A 19,967-nucleotide genomic window follows, 5' to 3' on the forward strand; every position below is an offset into this window, starting at 1 on the left:
GTCATGCTACAACTTTCAGTATATTAGCTGAGATAAGTTGCCTCTTGAATGTAGCAATGTAGGATTCTGCTCTGTACAGCCAGTGATAGACATTGGGAAAGTATGTCCACGTTCTCAGAACAGGTTATCAGCTTTTAACAGCGATCAGTTATTCACTTGCTGCCAGAAACCACTTGGGCATACTTACAAATCTCGGAGCATGATGGGCCAGTCATATTCATGGCAACGACCCAAAACATCCAACAGTGTATCTGTATCCTGAGCCATTACAGCTTGTGTTACCTAACTACTTGCTCTAACATGTATAGCGTTCTGTTAGTTACAGCCAAACAATCTGGAATGATTATGGGATGGGAATAGTTACCTTATGTGTTTGTAGCTCTGGATGCCTGTTAATGGTTGTTTGATCGCTTTCATATAAACTAATGGTCACTTAATGCTACGTTATGTTGATGAAGGATTAGTAATGTAAATTCAGGACACCAGAAAACCTTGACTCATTTTGACATCAGTATTAGTAGACATCCGTTTTGTCTACATTTTGTCATGGCTGAAAGGATGTTAAAAACCAAGGCTTTTATCTTCAAAATATATGTCTAATGTCCGGAGCTCTCTATGTTCTTTCCCTTAATCCCCTATCTACTGTGGGGACTGCGTTAGAGGACAAGAATGCCCCGGTGACCTGTCCTATTACCACCACTCGAATGATTTTCCTGAGAACTTATTTTCCTATGAGAGAATTACTATCAAGTCATAACCTCAGGAGTGTCTGGAAAAAGTTATGGGGTGTCTAATATTACTATCATTATTCACATTAAATAACAAAATTTCAGGCAAAAATGTCATTATTGAGCTAAGGCAGTGATTCTACTGACTTTCTCATTTAAACAAAAAGTTCTCTTCGGCATGTCCTGTTACTAGATATCTGTCATACTGAAAGATTCATAAGCAACATGTAATCTTCAGCTAATGATTTTAAATATATAGATTTTTGCTGTCTTGATGTGTATGTTTTACTAAGTACTTGCATTCTTTATATACAGCAACAATGCTGAAAGACCATATCATAAGAAATTCCTTTATTTATATAGCACTAACACATTCCACAGTGCTGTATAAAGATTGTCATTACAGGGATTTCAACCCAGGACTAAGTGGACAGGTCTAACCACTGAGTGACCAACTCCTTCAATAGATGGTGGACACCAGTGTGTAGAAGAAATGCTAGAAGGACCACTGCCCTTTCATTCTCCAGACTGGTGTGAGCCCCATGGGTCAGAAACACATCCATGATAATAAAAGTGTTCAGCCATATGTTGTGGCAGTACCATGCCTGTATGCTGCGGCTATTCTTCAGGATTTACTGGTATTGTGCAGGCATCGCCCCCCACATGTGGTAGAGGTTTCATCTGCATGTGGCTGAGAGAGAGATATGTGAAAACTAGTGATGAGTGAACTTGCCGAATTTTTAAGTTTGTCCTAACCTGAACGCTCTGCATTTGATTCTTCTGGAGAAGTTGGATGAAGCCCTAGGGCTGCCAGGTAAATATACATACAGCCTACAACATCAAAAAAAGGTAAAAGCAGCGGCCTTTTCTATTTAAAAAGACATCTGTTATTGCCGCAATGTAATTGACGTCTAGGTTTTTCAAGGCCCTTGGGAGACACAGCCTCAGCAGGGCCCTCATCCATCCACTATGCACCCATCATCCAACACTGTGCGCAATCACTTGAGACACCATTAACATACACAAACACACACTATTAACTCAGACACTGATACTGACTGACACACAGCACTTACAGCTCATCTTCTCCATCTTTCTCTCTTTGTCAGGCTGCTCTTTTCACTGTAAGGTTGAGGACCTGCAGGTCATGTCATAAGGTCTTTTGCCTTTTTCTCTCTCTGTGTAGGTCCTGCTCTGTCTCCTGTGTTTTCTGATGTTCACCGCTCTCCCTGCACTTTAGCGAGGGGACGAACATCAGAATACCGGACCCCTTTCCCTCTCTGGGCCACTAGAGACGCTGTGGGCCCTGGCACTTGCCCAGGTAAGCCCTGTGCTGATGCCGGCCCTGGTCTATGCAATGTGTTAAAGTCAATGGAATAACGGACATACAATGCACACAGTGTATAAAATGACAGACGTCAAACTAATGATCATGACAATTATTTTCGGACGTCATTTGCAAATAGCAGACATTATTTTTTAGTTGTTCACACTCAGTTTTTCTTTTTTTACCGTCCTTTCACCATTTTTACTATTAAATTCAATGGACTTTTCAATTAAAGACACATCCAAAGACCAATTAGTCCACCCAAACTAAATTAACATATCAACACTGACGGGCAGCCAAACTGCGAAATGACGGACGTCAATTTAAACTCAGATTGAAGGACAACTTTTAAACAAAGGGGAAAAAAGTTGTGGGAACATAGCCTATGGCTGTATTCATGTTTTCAAGGACTCCCTCAGGCTGCATCCAACTTCTCCAGGCAGCTGAGTGCAATGCTGAGTGTTCTAACTTGAACATCTAATGCCGAACCTGAATGTTTGTCAAGTTTGCTCATCACTAGGTATAACATGCGTAGAGAAGAACACTCCTTGAAAGCTCATCCAAAATAAAGATCCACTGTATCACTGTAGTGTCGTCTGTATATATTGTGTCCACTTCACAAGGGGTATTAATAAAAAACACAGACAAATACGTGGCAAATGTGAAAAACAGTTCCTAGTATTTCTAGGAGGGGATAGCCTAGTTGACATTGTTTGAGTGGTATGGGAATTGAGGATCCACTAAGTGGACATTGCCCTTAATGTCTGCAAAGGTTTCTTCAAAATGATTAAAAAAATCATTGTGCACAGTTTCCAAGTCGCGCAGGAGGAACCCTTCTTGCTATGAGAGTTCAGAATTAATGATATGTTCATAGCTATCTATAGAAATACTAATTTTCCTCCTAGAAACTCTAGATAAAGCAGACTGGAAATTCTCTTCTGTATAGTTGATAGGAGACACAGTACATTATGCTTATGGTGATGCTCTGCGTGTTGACATATGGTTACAAAGATGAAGTATCCACAGACATTTTCTGCAGTATTCATTTGTGGCTATATAGTTCTCTATCTGGCGTCTGTCTATCTATGGGTATGTGTTATATATTTATGAGCATGAGAGCTAGTCTGACTAGCACTGCTCATACTGCAGTGTTTAGATAAAACCCATTTTTCTCTAGAAACTAAACAATTGGCAAATAATGAGACTTTTCTGTTCTTATCCTCCCAGCTTGCCCCAGGACGCCTCAATTCAGATTGTTCCAGTGGCTGCTAACAGCGCAAGATTTCTTATCATTATTATAACATATCCCAAGAAAGGTTGTTTTAAAAAAAAAACAAAAAAAACTTTTTGATACATTGTTGTAGCTAAGGTTTATTAAACAAAAATTCCAAGATGATCAAGTGTGACTTTGAATAAAATTCTTCTTTATATATCCAATTAAAAAATTCATGGTGGTATAGCGGCAAATAGTGTGCAAAAATCAACTCATGCACCCTTAGTTATCTGTGCCTTTTCTGCAACGTACGCTCTGCTTGCCTGGTGGGCACGCCAGGAGGCACAACAAGGCTGGAGGAGTTGCGGCCTTCTCCTGCACCTGATTTCTAATGATTTCCACCTACTAGTAGACAAATATCTCGGCAAAAATTTACACCTGCTCCTTCCAGCAGGCCCAGGTCCACCAAATTTACTGGCAAAAATTATGAGGCATGCAACCCTTAGTAACTCTAATAGGGTTCATGGAAGCAGGGCTTTATTTAAGATGGCATACAGGTACACCATTCTTGATAAGTTGCCCCCAAAGAGTGAAACGTGCAACAAGAAACAAAGAAGTAAAAAAAGAACAAGCTATACTTTTCTGTGGCATCTTGCACTATTCTGTTGCACTAATCTTCTGTTTATTTGATATCCATAAATGGGACTACCCTCTGATGGATGGTGTATGGGGGGGGGGGGGGTCATCGCTTGCTATATCTTGTTCTTTGTATTGCATAGTGTTTCTTGCTTTGCCTTTGTATTGACTTCCTGTTGTAATTTTTGCTTTGTCTTTGTATTTCACTTTACCACTTAAAGAGATTATCCGCTTCTTGAAAAACCTTTGGTATTGTGCTGCAGTTAGAGGAAAAATAATAAACATCTTATCCTTACTCCTACACGCTCCCCTGTTGCCCTCCGATAGTGTCTCCATGTTCATTGCTGACCACAGCAGCCGCCACTTCTGAGACAAACTTATCTCGTCATTGACAACCTGCTCAGCCAATCACTGGCCAGGGCGCTGTGCTGCAGATGCCGCAGAAGGGTATCAGGAGAGCAAGGGGAGATAAGGATAGGTTGTTCATTATCTTTCCTATAACTGCAGAATACTGCACAATATCTAACATTTTTAAGCACTTATCTAAGTCTGTGCTAATCCATATAGTAACCTCAGTGTATACCACCCAAACAGAAGCCAATATGACACTCTTTTGGGGTTAAGTTGTAGTTTTACCCTAGCGTAATATAAATGCAAAATGCTGGAACTGATCTTGAGCTTCGATCGTCAGACCCACAGGACTAAAATGATCAATATTAGTTACTTCTCTTTACTTTCTAATTGTTATTAGACCTATATCTAGAACTAGGCACAGGTTAAATCTCGCCAGAAACCCTGTAACACCCACTAACCTCCCTTGTTACCATCTCTGGGGATCTGGGTTGCGGTTTAAGCAATTGGGCTTCCTGTGTGGTTATATAGGCACTTTCTATGTAATGGCAAAATGTTTATTAGATAATAAAACCTGTGTGAGAAAGGAAAGCCAGGGTCCTTGTTCTATATGGGAAGTGTGTAGAGATTTATGGTTTTTGAAAGATGTGTGGTAATTTCTAATTAATTGGATAATAATATGTTATATTTTTACAAGGTTATTTCAGTTCTGACTATTTTTTATAGTTTGTGGCATTTATGCAGACACCTCTGGAATGAAACTCTGGTTATGCATTTACTATATTTATTTGGGAAATATCAAACAGGACCAAGCTTAAGCATTTGTGCAATACAGTAGTTCTTAAATATGTGGCCTTTTTATTTTGCCAGATGCGAGAGGAAATATCTGTCTGTCCTGCCTTTTCACTTACTTTTACTTAGTATAAAAAAAAAAACCAAGGCCTGAATAATTTGTTAAAGTTTTTTTGTTCAATATGTAAATTTACTTTATTTTAGTTTTCAGGGCAGTCAGTTATATCTTTAAAGTGTTATTCCCTTCTCGGAATATTATGATGTATCATTAGGATGGGCAGTGTTATAGTTCTGGCCACCAACTGGAGAAATCAGTGAATTATTTCTAAAACTCATTGGTGGTCCTGGTTGTTGGACGCTTACCTAACAGTAAATGAGGGCATGTCTTACTTTAGAAGAAAAACCCCTTTGGGTGTTTTTAAAACTTCATTTTTTTTATTGCAGTTATTAAAGAAGTCCTTTGAAATTGAAAAAAGGGAGGAAGGCAAGGGACGGGTAACACTAAACAAAGTATTTTCACTAGAGATGAGCGAATCTCCAGCATGCTCGAGTTCATCCGAACCCGATTGTTTGCATTTGATTAGCGGTGACTGCTGAAGTTGGATAAAGCCCTAAGGCTATGTGGAAAACATGGATATAGTCATTGGCTGTATCCATGTTTTCCAGACAACCTTAGAGCTTTAGCAGCCACCACTAATCAAATGCCGAATGTTCGGGTTCGAATTGACGCGAGCATGCTCGAGGTTCGCTCATCTCTAATTCTCACCCATCCCTATGCCCCGTAGCAGACGCTCCCAGGACCTTTGACCTCCACCGGCCACCTGCAGCTCTTCCAGCTGCAATGTCACATATCCGGGTGATCGATTGCCCACGTGACACTGTCCCAGTCACTAACTAGCTGTGTGGGCAATTGCTCGGGTGGGCTGTGACGTTGCAGCTGGAAGAGCTGGATATGTGATGAACCCTGATTCCAGCTGAAAATTACATCTGGCAGCTTTCAGCGGGACACAGGAGCGTCATTATGGAGGCATGGGAACAGGTAAGTTTACTTTGTTTATTATTTTTTTGCACCCCCTGCCTGCCTTTATTCAGTTTCACAGGACATCCTCTTTAAAGGCAAAGCTGGAACCAGATAATAAATGGAGGATACATATAAAGGAAAGACAGAGACTTCTCCTCTTTTCAAACCCATCACTAGCTTTGTATTTAGTGATTAAGTCATTGGTCTTCTTCCCCTAACAACACTACAGTATACATGGTGAAACTTTTTTTTTTTTTGGGCGGGGGGCTTTGAGTTACATTTTAAATATGGAGAGTGTACAGTAAAGTATACTGTGCAAGAGTGCAGGGACACAGGGCTGTTACTTTATATAATCATATCAGTGCTCCCCTCCTGCCAGCCGGCAGAGGGTTAATACATATGTATGTTAAATGATTAAGTATTGGCTTTAGTTTTAGGCTATTGTACACAATAAAAGGTGAATGAAACAATAGGGTATAATTTACCCTTATATTACTATGAAGCCATGTTTACACAACGGCCTTGATTAATACACAACATACATGGACTCAATTCTGAGGGAATCCCTGCTGGGATCGCTAGCGGCTGTACAAGCACATCCCTGACAGGTCACGCAATGAAGTGTGCAGCTCCGACGGCACTCTCCATTGTGTTTAATGGTGAATTGGGATGTGGGCGCTCACGAATGCGCCCGCATTCCAATTCAGCACCAAAGATCATCACTGCAGTACCGGCCGGGATGATTTTCACTAACAGCAGCCGTTCTGTGACACGGCCGGGTCACAGAACGGCCAGTGTTTCACGATATGTGAACATGGCCTGATACTGTATTTATATATCATTGTGTTACCATGGTAATCTGAAAATAAAATATCCTGTAGACTTATAAGCTTCCAATTACAGGTGTATAAGATCAAAACATGATTAGAACTGTCAGTTTCTTGAGTGGGGAAGGTTCATATTTTGGATATGTTTCCTTAGTAGACATGGTAATAGTCAGGTAACTAGTATGTAAGACGAGAACAGTGACATAATCATTAAATGATAGAAGTTAGGGAGTTTGGAAAGAAGGTGGAATGTGACTACACGATCACTTGGTGCCCTTAACATGGCAGAGCTAGTTTGCAAAACATATCCACATAAAAGGAATTGCAGAGATGCCACAGGACAATAAGGATGACCCATATTAGGGCTTATGGGTAAAAATTATTACAATTAGAATAAGATTTGGTTGTTTTAAAATGGCTGTTAAATACTTGGTATGGCTCCGCCCGATATTCTTATATTTCCTTCTGAGAACATGGCTAACATTCCTGTCTAGTGCTGGTGGTCACACATGCTCAGTAACTCACTACAGCATTATAATAGGAATAAGCATACTAAAAGCAAATTCCTAATGGTCTAGGGCAGGCATGTCCAAACTTTTTTCTAAGAGTGCCAAATTTGATGAAGTGAACATGTGCGAGGGCCGACCATTTTACATGCTACATGCTATATGCTTTATAACACAGGCAGATAATAGCAAGCTGGATACCTGGGGGGCCGTAAAAGTTCGGAACGCGGGCCGCAAATGGCCCTCCGGCCGGACTTTGGACATGCCTGGTCTAGGGGAAACTAAAGTACATTTGATATTTATATGACAGAAAAATCCAATTTATGATTAACGATTTCAAAGTAACAATGTGTTTTTTATAACGATCAGCGTTTAGATGGAATGATATATCGTTTAAAAAAAATCGTTATTGCGACCATTTTAAGATCGCTTAAGCCTATCTCACACATAGGTTAAATCGGTGAAAGACTGTTTACACAAAGCGATCTACGAATTTTTAGTGAACGACCAACGACGATTTGAGAATGTGTTGAAAGATCACAATGAACGATTTTTCACTTGTCGCTTGATCGTTCACTGTGTTTAAACAAGCTGATTACCGCGAAAATTCAAACGATAATCGTTCCGTGTAAACGCACCATAATGCAGCTGAATGAAGATTGTAACTGAGTGCTACCATTTTCTTCTTCTGGTTATATCAAATGATCAGTTGGGATCTCAACACTCAAATCAAAACTTGTCATGTCTGACATGTCAAAAGATTTTTTAAGTGACAGTTCCAGAAATAACCATACTGTACTACCAGGATAAAACAAGAGGTCAGAGCGTAATGGTTGCCAATGTCCTGTATAATATAATACAGAAAACTATATAGCAAGGCTATTTGTCTGCAGCAGGTGGATTGTAAAAGTGTTTCTGTAAACTGAAAAATGAACCCAATATGAACTTAAAAATGTTGTTTTAAGAATACATGGCTGGTGAGTCATTTTCCACATATCTCGTCTTCTCCGTTTGTTTCTTGGACTTTCTAATGACTGAATTATGTTGAGTTAATATTTAGCATTTAAGGTTTTTACAGATGGATAACACATGCTGTTTATTTCACGACCCCGGGCTGTCAGTGTTGTCTACATAATAGTTATAATATACCCTGTGTATATTTTCACAGTATTTCCCTTATTAGAGCAGCAAGATGAACTCCTCTTCCCCCTTGAAAAGGGGACAGGAAGTTTCAACCATTGTCAGCCATTCTGGAGACTATTCTCCTGTGAACCAGGGATATCAGTTATATTTGAATGAAAAATTTAATTCTTGCCAGCGGTCCATTCATACATGAGTCCTGACTGTGTAAATGTGTTGCAGGTGGTAGAGCAACTATTAAAGAAAAAGAAGTTGAATTCGTTTTTTTCTGTTTATTTCCAATGTAGCAGTTTATTATGTTTGGCTTTTTTCATGATTTGTTGCATTGTGGCATGCTGTCACAAGGTTATATTGTGTTGTCTTATGTTTATTTGTAGTCAGAGCCTGTTTCATCTAAGCAAATTTCATGCAAGTAAGAATGTATTATTTCATATCTTGCCAATTCACTATTTTGTTTTCCTCACTGCTTTCTACTAACTACTTCCTATTTCCTTCCCCTTTGCTACACATAGTTTTTATAGTAACCGTATATGCAAGTGCGAATACATCTCATAGACGACAGGCAGATTTTCTATAACAACTAAGACTTTGTTCATTGCATAATGCAGAATAAAACTATCTTGACGTAAAGTTTGGTGTTAGGAGTTCACTTACTATGTGTCTAGATAGAGATGTATGATATGTGCTGGGTTACAGACACATTGTTGTTTAGTATATGGACTGTTATGGCTGAATGGGATTCACATTTCAAGCCAATTTACACTTAAAAGGTCCCCCTCCCACCTAAAAAAAAAGAAAAAGAAAAGACTTATATGATGTAGTCAGGCTGATTTCATTGCTGCTCTATAATGGAAAGTATTTGGCCACTGTACATTATAAGGAATATAGGAACATAAGTGCTCATAGGGTAAAAATGGGTCCAGTTGCAGAATCACATGGATAGATTAAAGGAAATCTGTCAGCACTCAGGCCCTACCTGAGGTGCTGACAGTGCTCTCTAGTAGGCAGGCCCTTAGTGAGTATTACTCCTACTGTAATGAAGAGGATTTAAAAAGGAGTGGCTCAGCATTTGTGCTACTCTCTAATACTCCATATTAGTTTTCAGATTTGTGTTTTTTTTTAATACAATGATGAGATTATTTATTTATTTTTTCTCATCATTGAGACCTGATTGGGAATTATTTGCATTTTTAAAAATTATACAATGTGAAAAGAAAAATAAATATATTCCATTTTAATAAGGGGAATTGAACCAAAGAAAACAAAATGTTGCTGGTCTCTAGACAGGTGTCTTAAACCTAAACCACAGCTCCAACACAGGCCAGGAGATTCAGCTATATCTGATTGAAGATCAGTCCTCTGTTGGCAGACACTGTCTGACAGCTGAGCAAGCAGGAGGCCGGGCAGCATTGATTATTCATGAAGAAGAGGGAGGAGGAAGGAGTGGAGAGGCGTGCTAGAGTGCACCACAAACGCTGAGCTACAACCTCTGTTTGACTCTTGATTACAGTATGATATGCAAGATAAATTACCAAAAGGTACCATGCTCACAAGGGGATTGCCAGCTACAGCACACTGTCAGCACCTCAGGTACTGACACATTCTCTTTAAGGACACTCACTTATGCTGGGTATGCTAGTATATACACAGCTCATTGTGTTAATCAAGTTTAGACTGTGGGATGCAGCCAGCACACCTGCTGAAAGCCAAGCCCTAGTTGCCATCCTTGAAAACAAATAAGAACCACCAGACTTTTATGGTGGACATAAGGAGCATCAGGACTTCTCTGTAGCAGAATCCACTTTTAGTATATTTTATTTGGAAAACTTCTATATGTTTTGAGGTATAGAACCACTTTCTATATCAAGTTACAATTGACAACTATTAAACTGATTGGATTTATGCAACTCAGGCTGTGTTCCCACACAGCGAATAATTAACGTTAATTAGCGTTATTTTCTTGTGAATTGTGGTAAAATAGCACTATTTTTGTGACAATTACATCAAAATTGTGGCAAAACCATCAATATTTTACCACGATTTGGCAATAAGGGACAAGATAACGCTAATTAACGCTTATTAAACACAAATTAAACGCTGTGTGTAAACAATGCCTAAGGCTAGGTTCACACATAGCATTTAATTAGTGTTAGCGTTAATTAGCATTTAATTGCTCCATTTGCTGCGCTAATTAACACTAATTAAATGCTATGTGTGAACACAGCCTAATGGTCCTTTAACACGGAGCGATAAACCACTCAATCAATCGCTTAACGATTTTGCAGCGACTATTCGGTTTTTATGTCGATCAGCGTTTAGACGAAGAGATAAACTGTTTGAAAAACGTTGTTTTTATGATCGTCTTAAGATCGCTTAAGGCTCACCCACACAGCAGGGGGAATCTGCAAAAGACTGTTTAGACAAAGCGATCTGCAAATTATCAGCAATCGACCAGCCACAATTTGAGAACATGTTGAAAGACCACGCTCGTCACTTGATCGTTAGCTGTATTTACACGAGCAGATAATCCCCCAAATGCGAGTGTTTTACGCAGATTATAAGGTTAATCGCTCCGTGTAGAAGGACCATAGAAGTCTGTTCTGCTCATCTCAATGGGCTCTTTTGGCGGCAAACACATGGATTTCTGCATATTCCATTTAAAATGGGTCACTTGCTGTAATTTATAAACTTAATCTAACTGTGTAAATGCACCGTAAATCTACTAAACATGCTGGCATGCTACTTATAAAGTTAATTCGAATAGGAAGTGATTGCATATATTTGGTGGAAGCATACACATCATTAAACATGGATCTGACTCATACTAGCAAACTGACTCTTCCTCAATGATGTTTTTTTACTGCTTCTATGTGGTATAGCAGTTGCGCAAACGATATTTGAAGAAATACACTAAATTTGATACTTCCTGCAAGTTATGTACTTTACATTGAAATACATACATAACACGGCTTATCCTCAAATATACATATTTTGCTACCTAAGCCCCGGGCATGCATGTACTATGAGATATTATTATAATTTAGGGCTGATGTAGCAGAGTTCACCTGATCCTGATCCAGAGTTCACCTGCTCTCAGTTTCCCGAGCTGCACAAACAATGCAAGGATTGTTTGTGTGGCCTAGGCCCCTTGATTTTTCATGTCATGTAAAGGTACTGCAAGTATACGCCGATCTCCCTGATCAGCGGTTTAGACTAGATGGACCCAGTGGTCTTTTTCTGCCGACAATCTTCTATGTCTGTGTAGTAAAAACTTGTGTCTCTCTTTGTGCAGGCTGTAGCTGAGCAGGAACAAGGAGCGTACTTCCTTCCTGAGTTTGCGCTCTCTCCACAAGGAAGTTTCCTGGAAGATACTACAGGAGAGCAGTTTCTAACATACCGCTATGATGATCAAGTGAGTCAATGATTTGTTTTTCTTTAAATGTTCATATGAGAAATCCATTACTCTGCTTTATGACATCATGGATGCATGCAGCCATAACATTATAATTACTATCAGATAGTGTTTGTGTAGAAAATCTCTGTCTAAAATTAGCCCGGCTCACCTTGGCATGACTGATATGGTTTTCTAGACATTCACTCATATTTTGAAATGATTAAAAAGTGGGAATTTTCATAATGTAGGTTTCTCCCAGAGCACATACACCAGTTTTATCATTCTCCAAAGCTGCACTGTAGCTCACTGTCTAGCACTCTTGCATTGAAAGGGCAACATCTGCATGTAGTTTTAGGCTGTGTTCACACAATGTATAAAGGCCGTGATTATTATGAAAATATACCTTACCTTGCCATTTATGGGATCCCGTCCGGAGCGTATACACATAGTGTATGCTCCAGCGGGGATCCCTAGTGGTGCCGCAAACAACTGACATGTCAGTTTTTTTGAGGCCGCTATTCATTGATTGGCGGACGCAAAAAACCATGTCATTGCACACTATGGAGTGAGCGAATCCGGCCACTCGCTCCATAGTGTGCTGTGGGGAGTTCTGAGGCAGTCGCGCACGGATGCAGCCACATCAGAACTCTGCGGGGGTAAATATCATCACTGCAGTACCGGCTGGGATGATTTTTTCAGAAACCGGCTGTTCCGTGACCCGGCCAGGTCACGGAACGGCTGGTCTCTTACGAGGTCTGAACATAGCCTTAGGCTGTGTTCACACTGCCATAATAACGGATGTTTTTAGTGGATGACCGTCATTTAATGGATGTTGTTTATAAATAACGGCTGTTATTTGCTGTTTAATGATGGCCGTCCACTAAAAACAGTCGTCATTATGATGGTGTATGAACAGTTTTTGTCTGTTTTTTCTATTTTTACCCAGCTAAATAGGACAAACTTTTCATAAATTTGTGAATACAACATTCTCAGAATATTCGCAAAAAATTGCGCAAACAAATTCACCTGGTACTGACCAGACGTAGGCCCGCATCAGTTTTGCAAATTATAAATTGGCGGCAAAACCTAGATAATGCAAATTTTTGGGTGAATAACAGGCAGATTAAAAAAAGTTGCACCTTAAAAAATACTCGCCCGTCGATTACTGGTTCATAAATAGAACTTGGGCCAAAAACAGGCGAAAGCAAAGCCCTTAAATAAATTTATGATTTTAACTATATAAGGTAAACAGGGAACGTCTGTCAGTATTTACAATGAGTACACTTACTAATACTGGACACTGAACTATTTTACTATAAAATGGCCAACCCCTTTAGGAGATTCCACTTTATACAGTATATCAAATGTATTAACTTAGCTCCCACAAATTACAACAATACTGTGTTCCAGGACAACCAGTATAACTTAAAAACATTGTAACTCAACTCCAGGACTAGGAAAAGAACTTTATGCAAAATATCAATTTATAATAGTAATACTCCTTTAGGCTATGTGCACACATGGTATTTCCGTCAGTCTTTTGGTGTTTTTTTCAACCAAAATCAGCAGTTGGACTGACAGGTCAAAATTATAAAGAAAAGATTTGCACAGCTTCTGTGTTTTCAACCCACTCCTGGTTTGGTATAAAAAAAATTATAAAAATAAAATATCAGATATACCGAGCTCATTTTCAGTTGCTGAAATTTTCCCAACCAATTGGCTATGTGTGGATATAATAGTATTTGTCTCTAGCAGCCAACTGCTTTTTCACTGTTATCATTGTAAGAAAATTGTTAAAATTATATTTTGGTGGAGCTGAGGAAATAATGAAATTTGTCATATTCCTAATCAGGATGATGTTTGGGCACAATGGTGAATTCCTGGAGTGTCTGGCAGATAAGTGAGAGGCAGTATGATTTTAAAAGCTTGATGAATAGATTAGCCAACTGATGAGATATAAGTTGAACAGTCAGTATTGATCAAGATGGGTGAAATCAATATGACAACGGCTCCACGAAGAGCCAACTTGACTTTAAAGAATATTATTATGTCTAGCAATGAGTATGAAATTGAGAAGACTAGCTACTTGCAAAGTTACAGAGACAAGAAGAGATTCAGTCATTTCTAATAGGTAAGTCACAAGTCAAAGTCTCATGGATTCCATCATGTGAAAACTACATCAAAATGGAAATTACAAGCAGATGTTTTCTAATAGAAGCTTCAATAAGTGTAATAATAATTGAGGTTTGAAGATTAGGACTACACAAAAGTAATAAAAAAAGACTTCTGTTAGGTCCGTGCTTGATAAGGCATCAGTGCCGTCCTCTAGGGTGAACTTTCAACCTCTGCGCCAGAGATTACTCTTTTGGCCTTAATAATCCACTCCAGGTTTTTCTTTGTCGTTTGCGTTTGTCTTTGCTTTAGTTGTCTGTTCCATGCTTTTCAGTTCTCCCTGCACTTGGGGCCAAATCGGAGTGCTAATCGGCCAAATCGGCCCGATTCATCCAAATATCGCTCCGTGTAATAGAGAGAACGTTCAACCGATGATCGTGTCATCGACTGATCGTTCATTTAGGTTTAGACCTAAAATCATCGTTCGCCACCAGCGCATCGCTACGGTGGAATAGCATCATACATTACCTGTCCGGGCTGCAGGTTTTCTCCTTCTTCCTCCCGGTCCCGCAACGCAGCAGCTTTGGAGCGGGGCTGTCTCAACTGACAGACCGTTTAGCCAATCACTGGCTGGAACCGCCGCGGCCAGTGATTGGCTGAGCGATCTGTCAGTTCAGAAAGGCCGCTCCGAAGCTGCTGCGGCGCGGGACCAGGAGGAAGAAGGAGAAGACCTGCAGCCCGGACAGGTAATGTATGAAACAAAGGCTGCAAGGACATCTGTAACGATGTCCCTGCAGCCCTCGCTTAACGATCATCGGGGCCGTGGAATAGGCCCAGTAAATGAGCGCCGATCTAGCAGATCGGCGTTCGTTTACATTGTTGATCGGGAATAGGACCCTTACCCTTGCTGTTGCCTTTTTGATAATTATGCCGACTGTGATTTGATGGACAGGTCTCTCCCCCTCTGTCCTTCTGTCCTGTACTTTGTTTCCCTTGTAGATATTTCCCTTCCTTCTGTCCAGTGCGCTCGTTAGCTTTGACTAGCTTAGTCCTTTTGATCTTGAGCTTGCATTTTGCCTTGCATTCAGTGTTTGCCTATGTCCACACAACGTCAAAGATAGAGAAAAGGCGTCCGCTTTTGCAATTTAAAATAACGTCCGTTTTTGCCGCGATTTAACTTACTGCTATGCAATGCATTGAAGTCAATGGAAAGACAGACGTCCAATGCACACAGTGTATTGAATAACAGACGTTATCTCCGTGGACGTCAAAATAATGATCATAACAATTATTTTTGGACGTCAGCAGATGTTTTTTATTAGTTGTTCACACGCAATTTTTCTTTTGTCACAGTTCTTTCTCCGTTCTTACTGTTAAATTCAATGGAATTTTTAATTAAGCCACACCCAAAGGGCAATTAGTAATCCCAAACTAAAATAAAGTCCAGCAGCAGTCATTGGAGGGGAGGCCAGACAGCTAAATGACGTCTGTTATTTTAGACTGAAAAAAAGTTTGTGTGAACATAGCCTTTCTGTTTTTCTGACCGTTTGTCTGTTTTGTTACCAATCTTTGCATTTTGACTCTGTACCTTGCTTTGTTTACTGTTTATCTTGCTACCGTCCTTGGTTTTTGTCCTCAGTTTACCTTCTTACCGACTCTCTAGCTTTTCTCTCCGTTTGTTTTGTCCTCAATGTACCTTGCAACCACCTCTGGCTTTTGGCCTCTGTTTATCTTGCAACTGCCTCTGGCTTTCGACCTCCATTTACCTTGTTGCCGTCTCTGGCTTTCGACCTCCGTTTACCTTGTTGCCATCTCAGGCTTTCGACCTCCGTTTACCTTGTTGCTGTCTCTGGCTTTCGACCTCCGTTTACCTTGTTGCCGTCTCTGGCTTTCGACCTCCGTTTACCTTGTTGCCATCTCTGGCTATCGAACTCTGTTTACTTTGTTGCCGTCTCTGGCTTTCGTTCTCCGTTTGTTTTGTCCACAGTTTATCTTGCTACCATCTCCAATTTTTATCCTCCATTTGCCTTCTTGGATCTGACTTTTTGCATATTTGTCTGACTTCACATTTGTCTGCCGTTTTTTTTTTTGTCTGTTTTTGCTCTCATTTCAGAGTAGGGACTGTCGCTAAGTTGTGGACAGCTGTTTAGGACCTTCTCAGCAAGTAGGCAGGGATAGTTTGGGGGATACTACCTTTAGGGCCCACTTGTCCTGTCTTTTTGTTCCCCTGGGTCCTGACAACTTCACTTTGAAATTGAAGCCCAATCTGCAGACATTGTCATATAAAGAAGGAAGAGCTAAGCAGAATGAAATTTAGTTTTCTTGGAAAAGTTTTAGAGTATCTTGTCTTTTATTCAAGTAAATGTTTGGTCATTCTGGCTAAAATAGTCAAAGAGGTGGTCCTGATCAGTTATTGACATTTATCTGTGTAGATATATTAATATAAAGAGAGCAGCCAGTCCTTGAATAGGAACACCCACTTGACTACTTTGCTCAGATTGAGCAGAGATTTAGATGTATAATGACAAGTTATTCTGGAACTTTTTCCACAACACTATATATCAGTCCACTCAGCTCCCCTCAGCTGCTCTATGACAGGTTACCTGCAGATTGGATGGCATTTTTAATGCGACGGGTTCCCTTTTAAAGACCATAATGTTATAAAAGGAATAACATTGAAGTGCTGTCATTGTCATATTTATTTTTTACTATATTTAATGCAGTATTGGGCATTAGCTGATCCTTTCTATATGTTGTCAGGATGGTATCTTTGCGGAGCGTTATGCGCCCCTCGGCTCATGCTGTGCTGCCGAAAAGGCGCTGAAATTCTTGTATTCTGTTTGTGTTTTTGTTTGCAGTGTGTGAACACTGGTTTATTTGCTCACTTTTGTTGGGAGACACACCCAAATTCACCTGCTGAGTTCTGTCTGGCCATGTCAGGGTTAACCTGTGTTTTGGTTCTGCTGTGACTGACAGATCATCCTGCCAGTGGATCTGTTTTGTTCTCAGCTGTCTGTGCTTGGAGATCAGGGGGATGGTCCAATTATGTTCTGGATCAGAACCCTGGCCTCCTATATAACTACCTCAGTCTGGGATATCATTGCTGGTTATTGACTTAGTCTCTGCCTGCTTGTGTGTTCTGTTTTCTGGTTTCTCCTGATTCCTGCTTTGTATCTCTGACCTCCCTTGCTTGCTGCCTGCCCCGACCATATTGCCTGTTATTTGACTACTCTTTTGGATCCTGATTTTGTACCTTTGCTGCCAGACTGTTGTGACCCGGATTGCTGACCATTCTTATTGTGTTTGTTTGTTTTGTCTTGTCCATTGTTTCACGTATCCAGGCCAGGGATCACCGCCAAGTTGTCCGCTGCCATTTTAGGGCAGATTGCGGCAATTAGGTAGGGACAGTGGGAGGGGCTGAGTTCAGGGCTCACTGTCTCTGTGTGTTTGGTGTGACTGGTCCTGACATATGTATTGTACTTTATGCTGTACTTTTTGTTTTTCGCGATAATGTGTTGTGGACTTTGGTAGATTTGACTGTATTTTATGAGCTGAACTGTAATGTTCTACCATACAAAAAATGCCTTATAGCAGCCACTGTTCTAGAACGTTCCCAGAATAATAGAACAGAGGCTTCACTCAGCAGCTATGCACTTTCCGCTTTTGAAAATTGTAATGGAATATAGTGAAAAAGGGTTTTATTCCTTGTTTTTATTTCCCACTTTGTTGGTGGTTCGCCTTTTTTCTTACCTACCGCAATAATTTCTTTCCAAAATCATGCTACAAAGGATTGGTTTTCCTATAGAAATTAAGAATTCTTATTTCCCTGACACTTGAGGTGTCGCTTCCAAGCTTTAAACTGTTCCATGCCTTAGACCACCAAGTAGAGAGCTGTCAGAAACCTTATGTAAGCAGCTTGTTCAGGGGCTCTCTCTTAGATGGTTATGTTCTTGTGGTCAGATAAACCTGCCACTGCACTGGGTTGCTACAGTCAAAGGGAAAAAAGCATTTATTGTAATCTTTTAATCTCTGTTAGTATTACCCTGTGTTTACCTTTCTTAGGGTCCTATTAGACGAGGAGATTTTCCCTTTTCTAACATTAAGGATATATGATTGCAAACGAGCCCTTTTGAGAACGACCTGAAATCATTCACCATAAAACACAGAACGATAGTCGTTAGTTATGATCGTAGTTACAATCATTACTATGATCATTTGTGTACTCTAGTGTATGAACAATCGTAATAAGGGATGAACGATGTGTACATACACTGAAAGATTTACGAACAATTGATGAACTATCAACAATGATTTTATAGTCAGCTCAAAATATGCGACCAACGTCACACAAATTAATTTTCGTTAGTCCAAGTAAAGATGATTCTTTGCAGCACTCACCATATATTTACCTTTATTGATTAAAAAGCATAGCAGGACACCAGCCGGTGAAAGAGCGCTCCTCGTGTGTCCTGCTATGCTTTTTAATCAATAAAGGTGAAGATATGGTGAGTGCCGTAAAGAATCTTCTTGTCTTCTCATATTGTGGACTGATATACAAGGCTGATCGCCAATGTCGGACTGGGGTACCTTGGGCCCACCGAGGAATTTAAAGTGACACTGTCACCCCCTTAGTGCATTCTGACATCTCTACACAGGTGTAAAGGGTAAATTTAGTGTTTTTCATATCTTATTTCATATCATACGTCATGGTGCTTGTTCAAGTAAAAAGTGTCCTTTTATCAACTGCAGATTGTATTAAGTGGGCGTGGCCTCGCGGCACTAGCGCCACATAACCCCGCCCACAACGGCCCGGTTGGCCCCGCCCCCTTGACGCCCGTTGGTTGTCCAACGTAAAGGGGGTGGAGTCTAGACCTTTCGGCCAGCCTGTTTCAATGGCCGGCGAGGGGGCGGGGCCAATTGTGCCGTTGTGGGCGGGGTTATGTGGCGCTAGTGCCGCGAGGCCACGCCCACTTAATACAATCTGCAGATGATAAAAGGACACTTTTTACTTGAACAAGCACCATGACATATGATATGGAATAAGATATGAAAAACACTAAATTTACCCTTTACACCTGTGTAGAGATGTCAAAATGAACAAAGGGGGTGACAGTGTCACTTTAAATTTTAGGGGCCCACCCTACATATACCAGATATAACCAGCGCCAAACCTCTCACATTACTATAGCGACTTTGCACAGGGCTGTGTATGTGACCAGCAATGCTGGCTTATTGCTGGTAACTTGTCAGTCACTCTATGCAAACAGTATAGGGTGCCACAAACGTTTCTTGAAATAAGTCCCATTAAACTGACAAATCTCAGGCAGGAGGAACATAATAACAAAAGTATACTTATCCGTTCCGGTGCATTCGTAGCGCTTCCTTAACCCCTTAAAGACCAAGCCAATTTTCATTTTCATGTTATGGTTTTTTCCTCCTTATGTTTAAAAGTAGGGATGGTCCGAACCCGAACGCTCGGCAGCAGATTCCCGCTGTCTGCCCGCTCCGTGGAGCGGGCGGATCCAGCGGGGGTAACGCCTGTAAAACTGGGATACAGCCTATGGCTATGGCTGTATCCCAGTTTTCCAGGCGGTCCTCCCGCTGGATCCGCCCGCTCCACAGACAGCGGACAGACAGCGGGAATCATTACCGAGGGTTCGGGTTCCTACGAACCCGAACCAAACTCATTTCGGACCATCCTTATTTAAAAGGCCATAGCGCTTTGATTTTGTCATCTACATTTTTTCTATTTTTTTTACATAAAATATGCTGTGACACCAGAAAAAAATTATTTGCGTTGTGAAGTAAAATAAAATGCAATTTGTTTTATTGTTTTTACTTCATTCACCCTGATCGCCATGATCCATACTTTCTAACGGTAGCTTGCTTGCATATATGCAGTTTTTTGAGGGGTTTATAT

General features: G+C 40.5%; 1 protein-coding gene across 1 annotated transcript in view; it reads left to right on the top strand.

The window, feature by feature from the left end:
* The window catches only part of ADAMTSL3 (ADAMTS like 3), a 367,623-nt gene that overhangs the window by 38,333 nt on the left and 309,323 nt on the right, over nucleotides 1-19,967 (top strand). The window contains exon 3 of the mRNA XM_069983695.1: nucleotides 11,834-11,953. Within this exon, the coding sequence (XP_069839796.1) occupies nucleotides 11,834-11,953 (120 nt within the window). The remainder of the gene's footprint in view (nucleotides 1-11,833; nucleotides 11,954-19,967) is intronic.

The sequence above is a fragment of the Dendropsophus ebraccatus genome, chromosome 1, assembly GCF_027789765.1.
Source record: "Dendropsophus ebraccatus isolate aDenEbr1 chromosome 1, aDenEbr1.pat, whole genome shotgun sequence".
NCBI classification, from domain to species: Eukaryota; Metazoa; Chordata; class Amphibia; order Anura; family Hylidae; genus Dendropsophus; species Dendropsophus ebraccatus.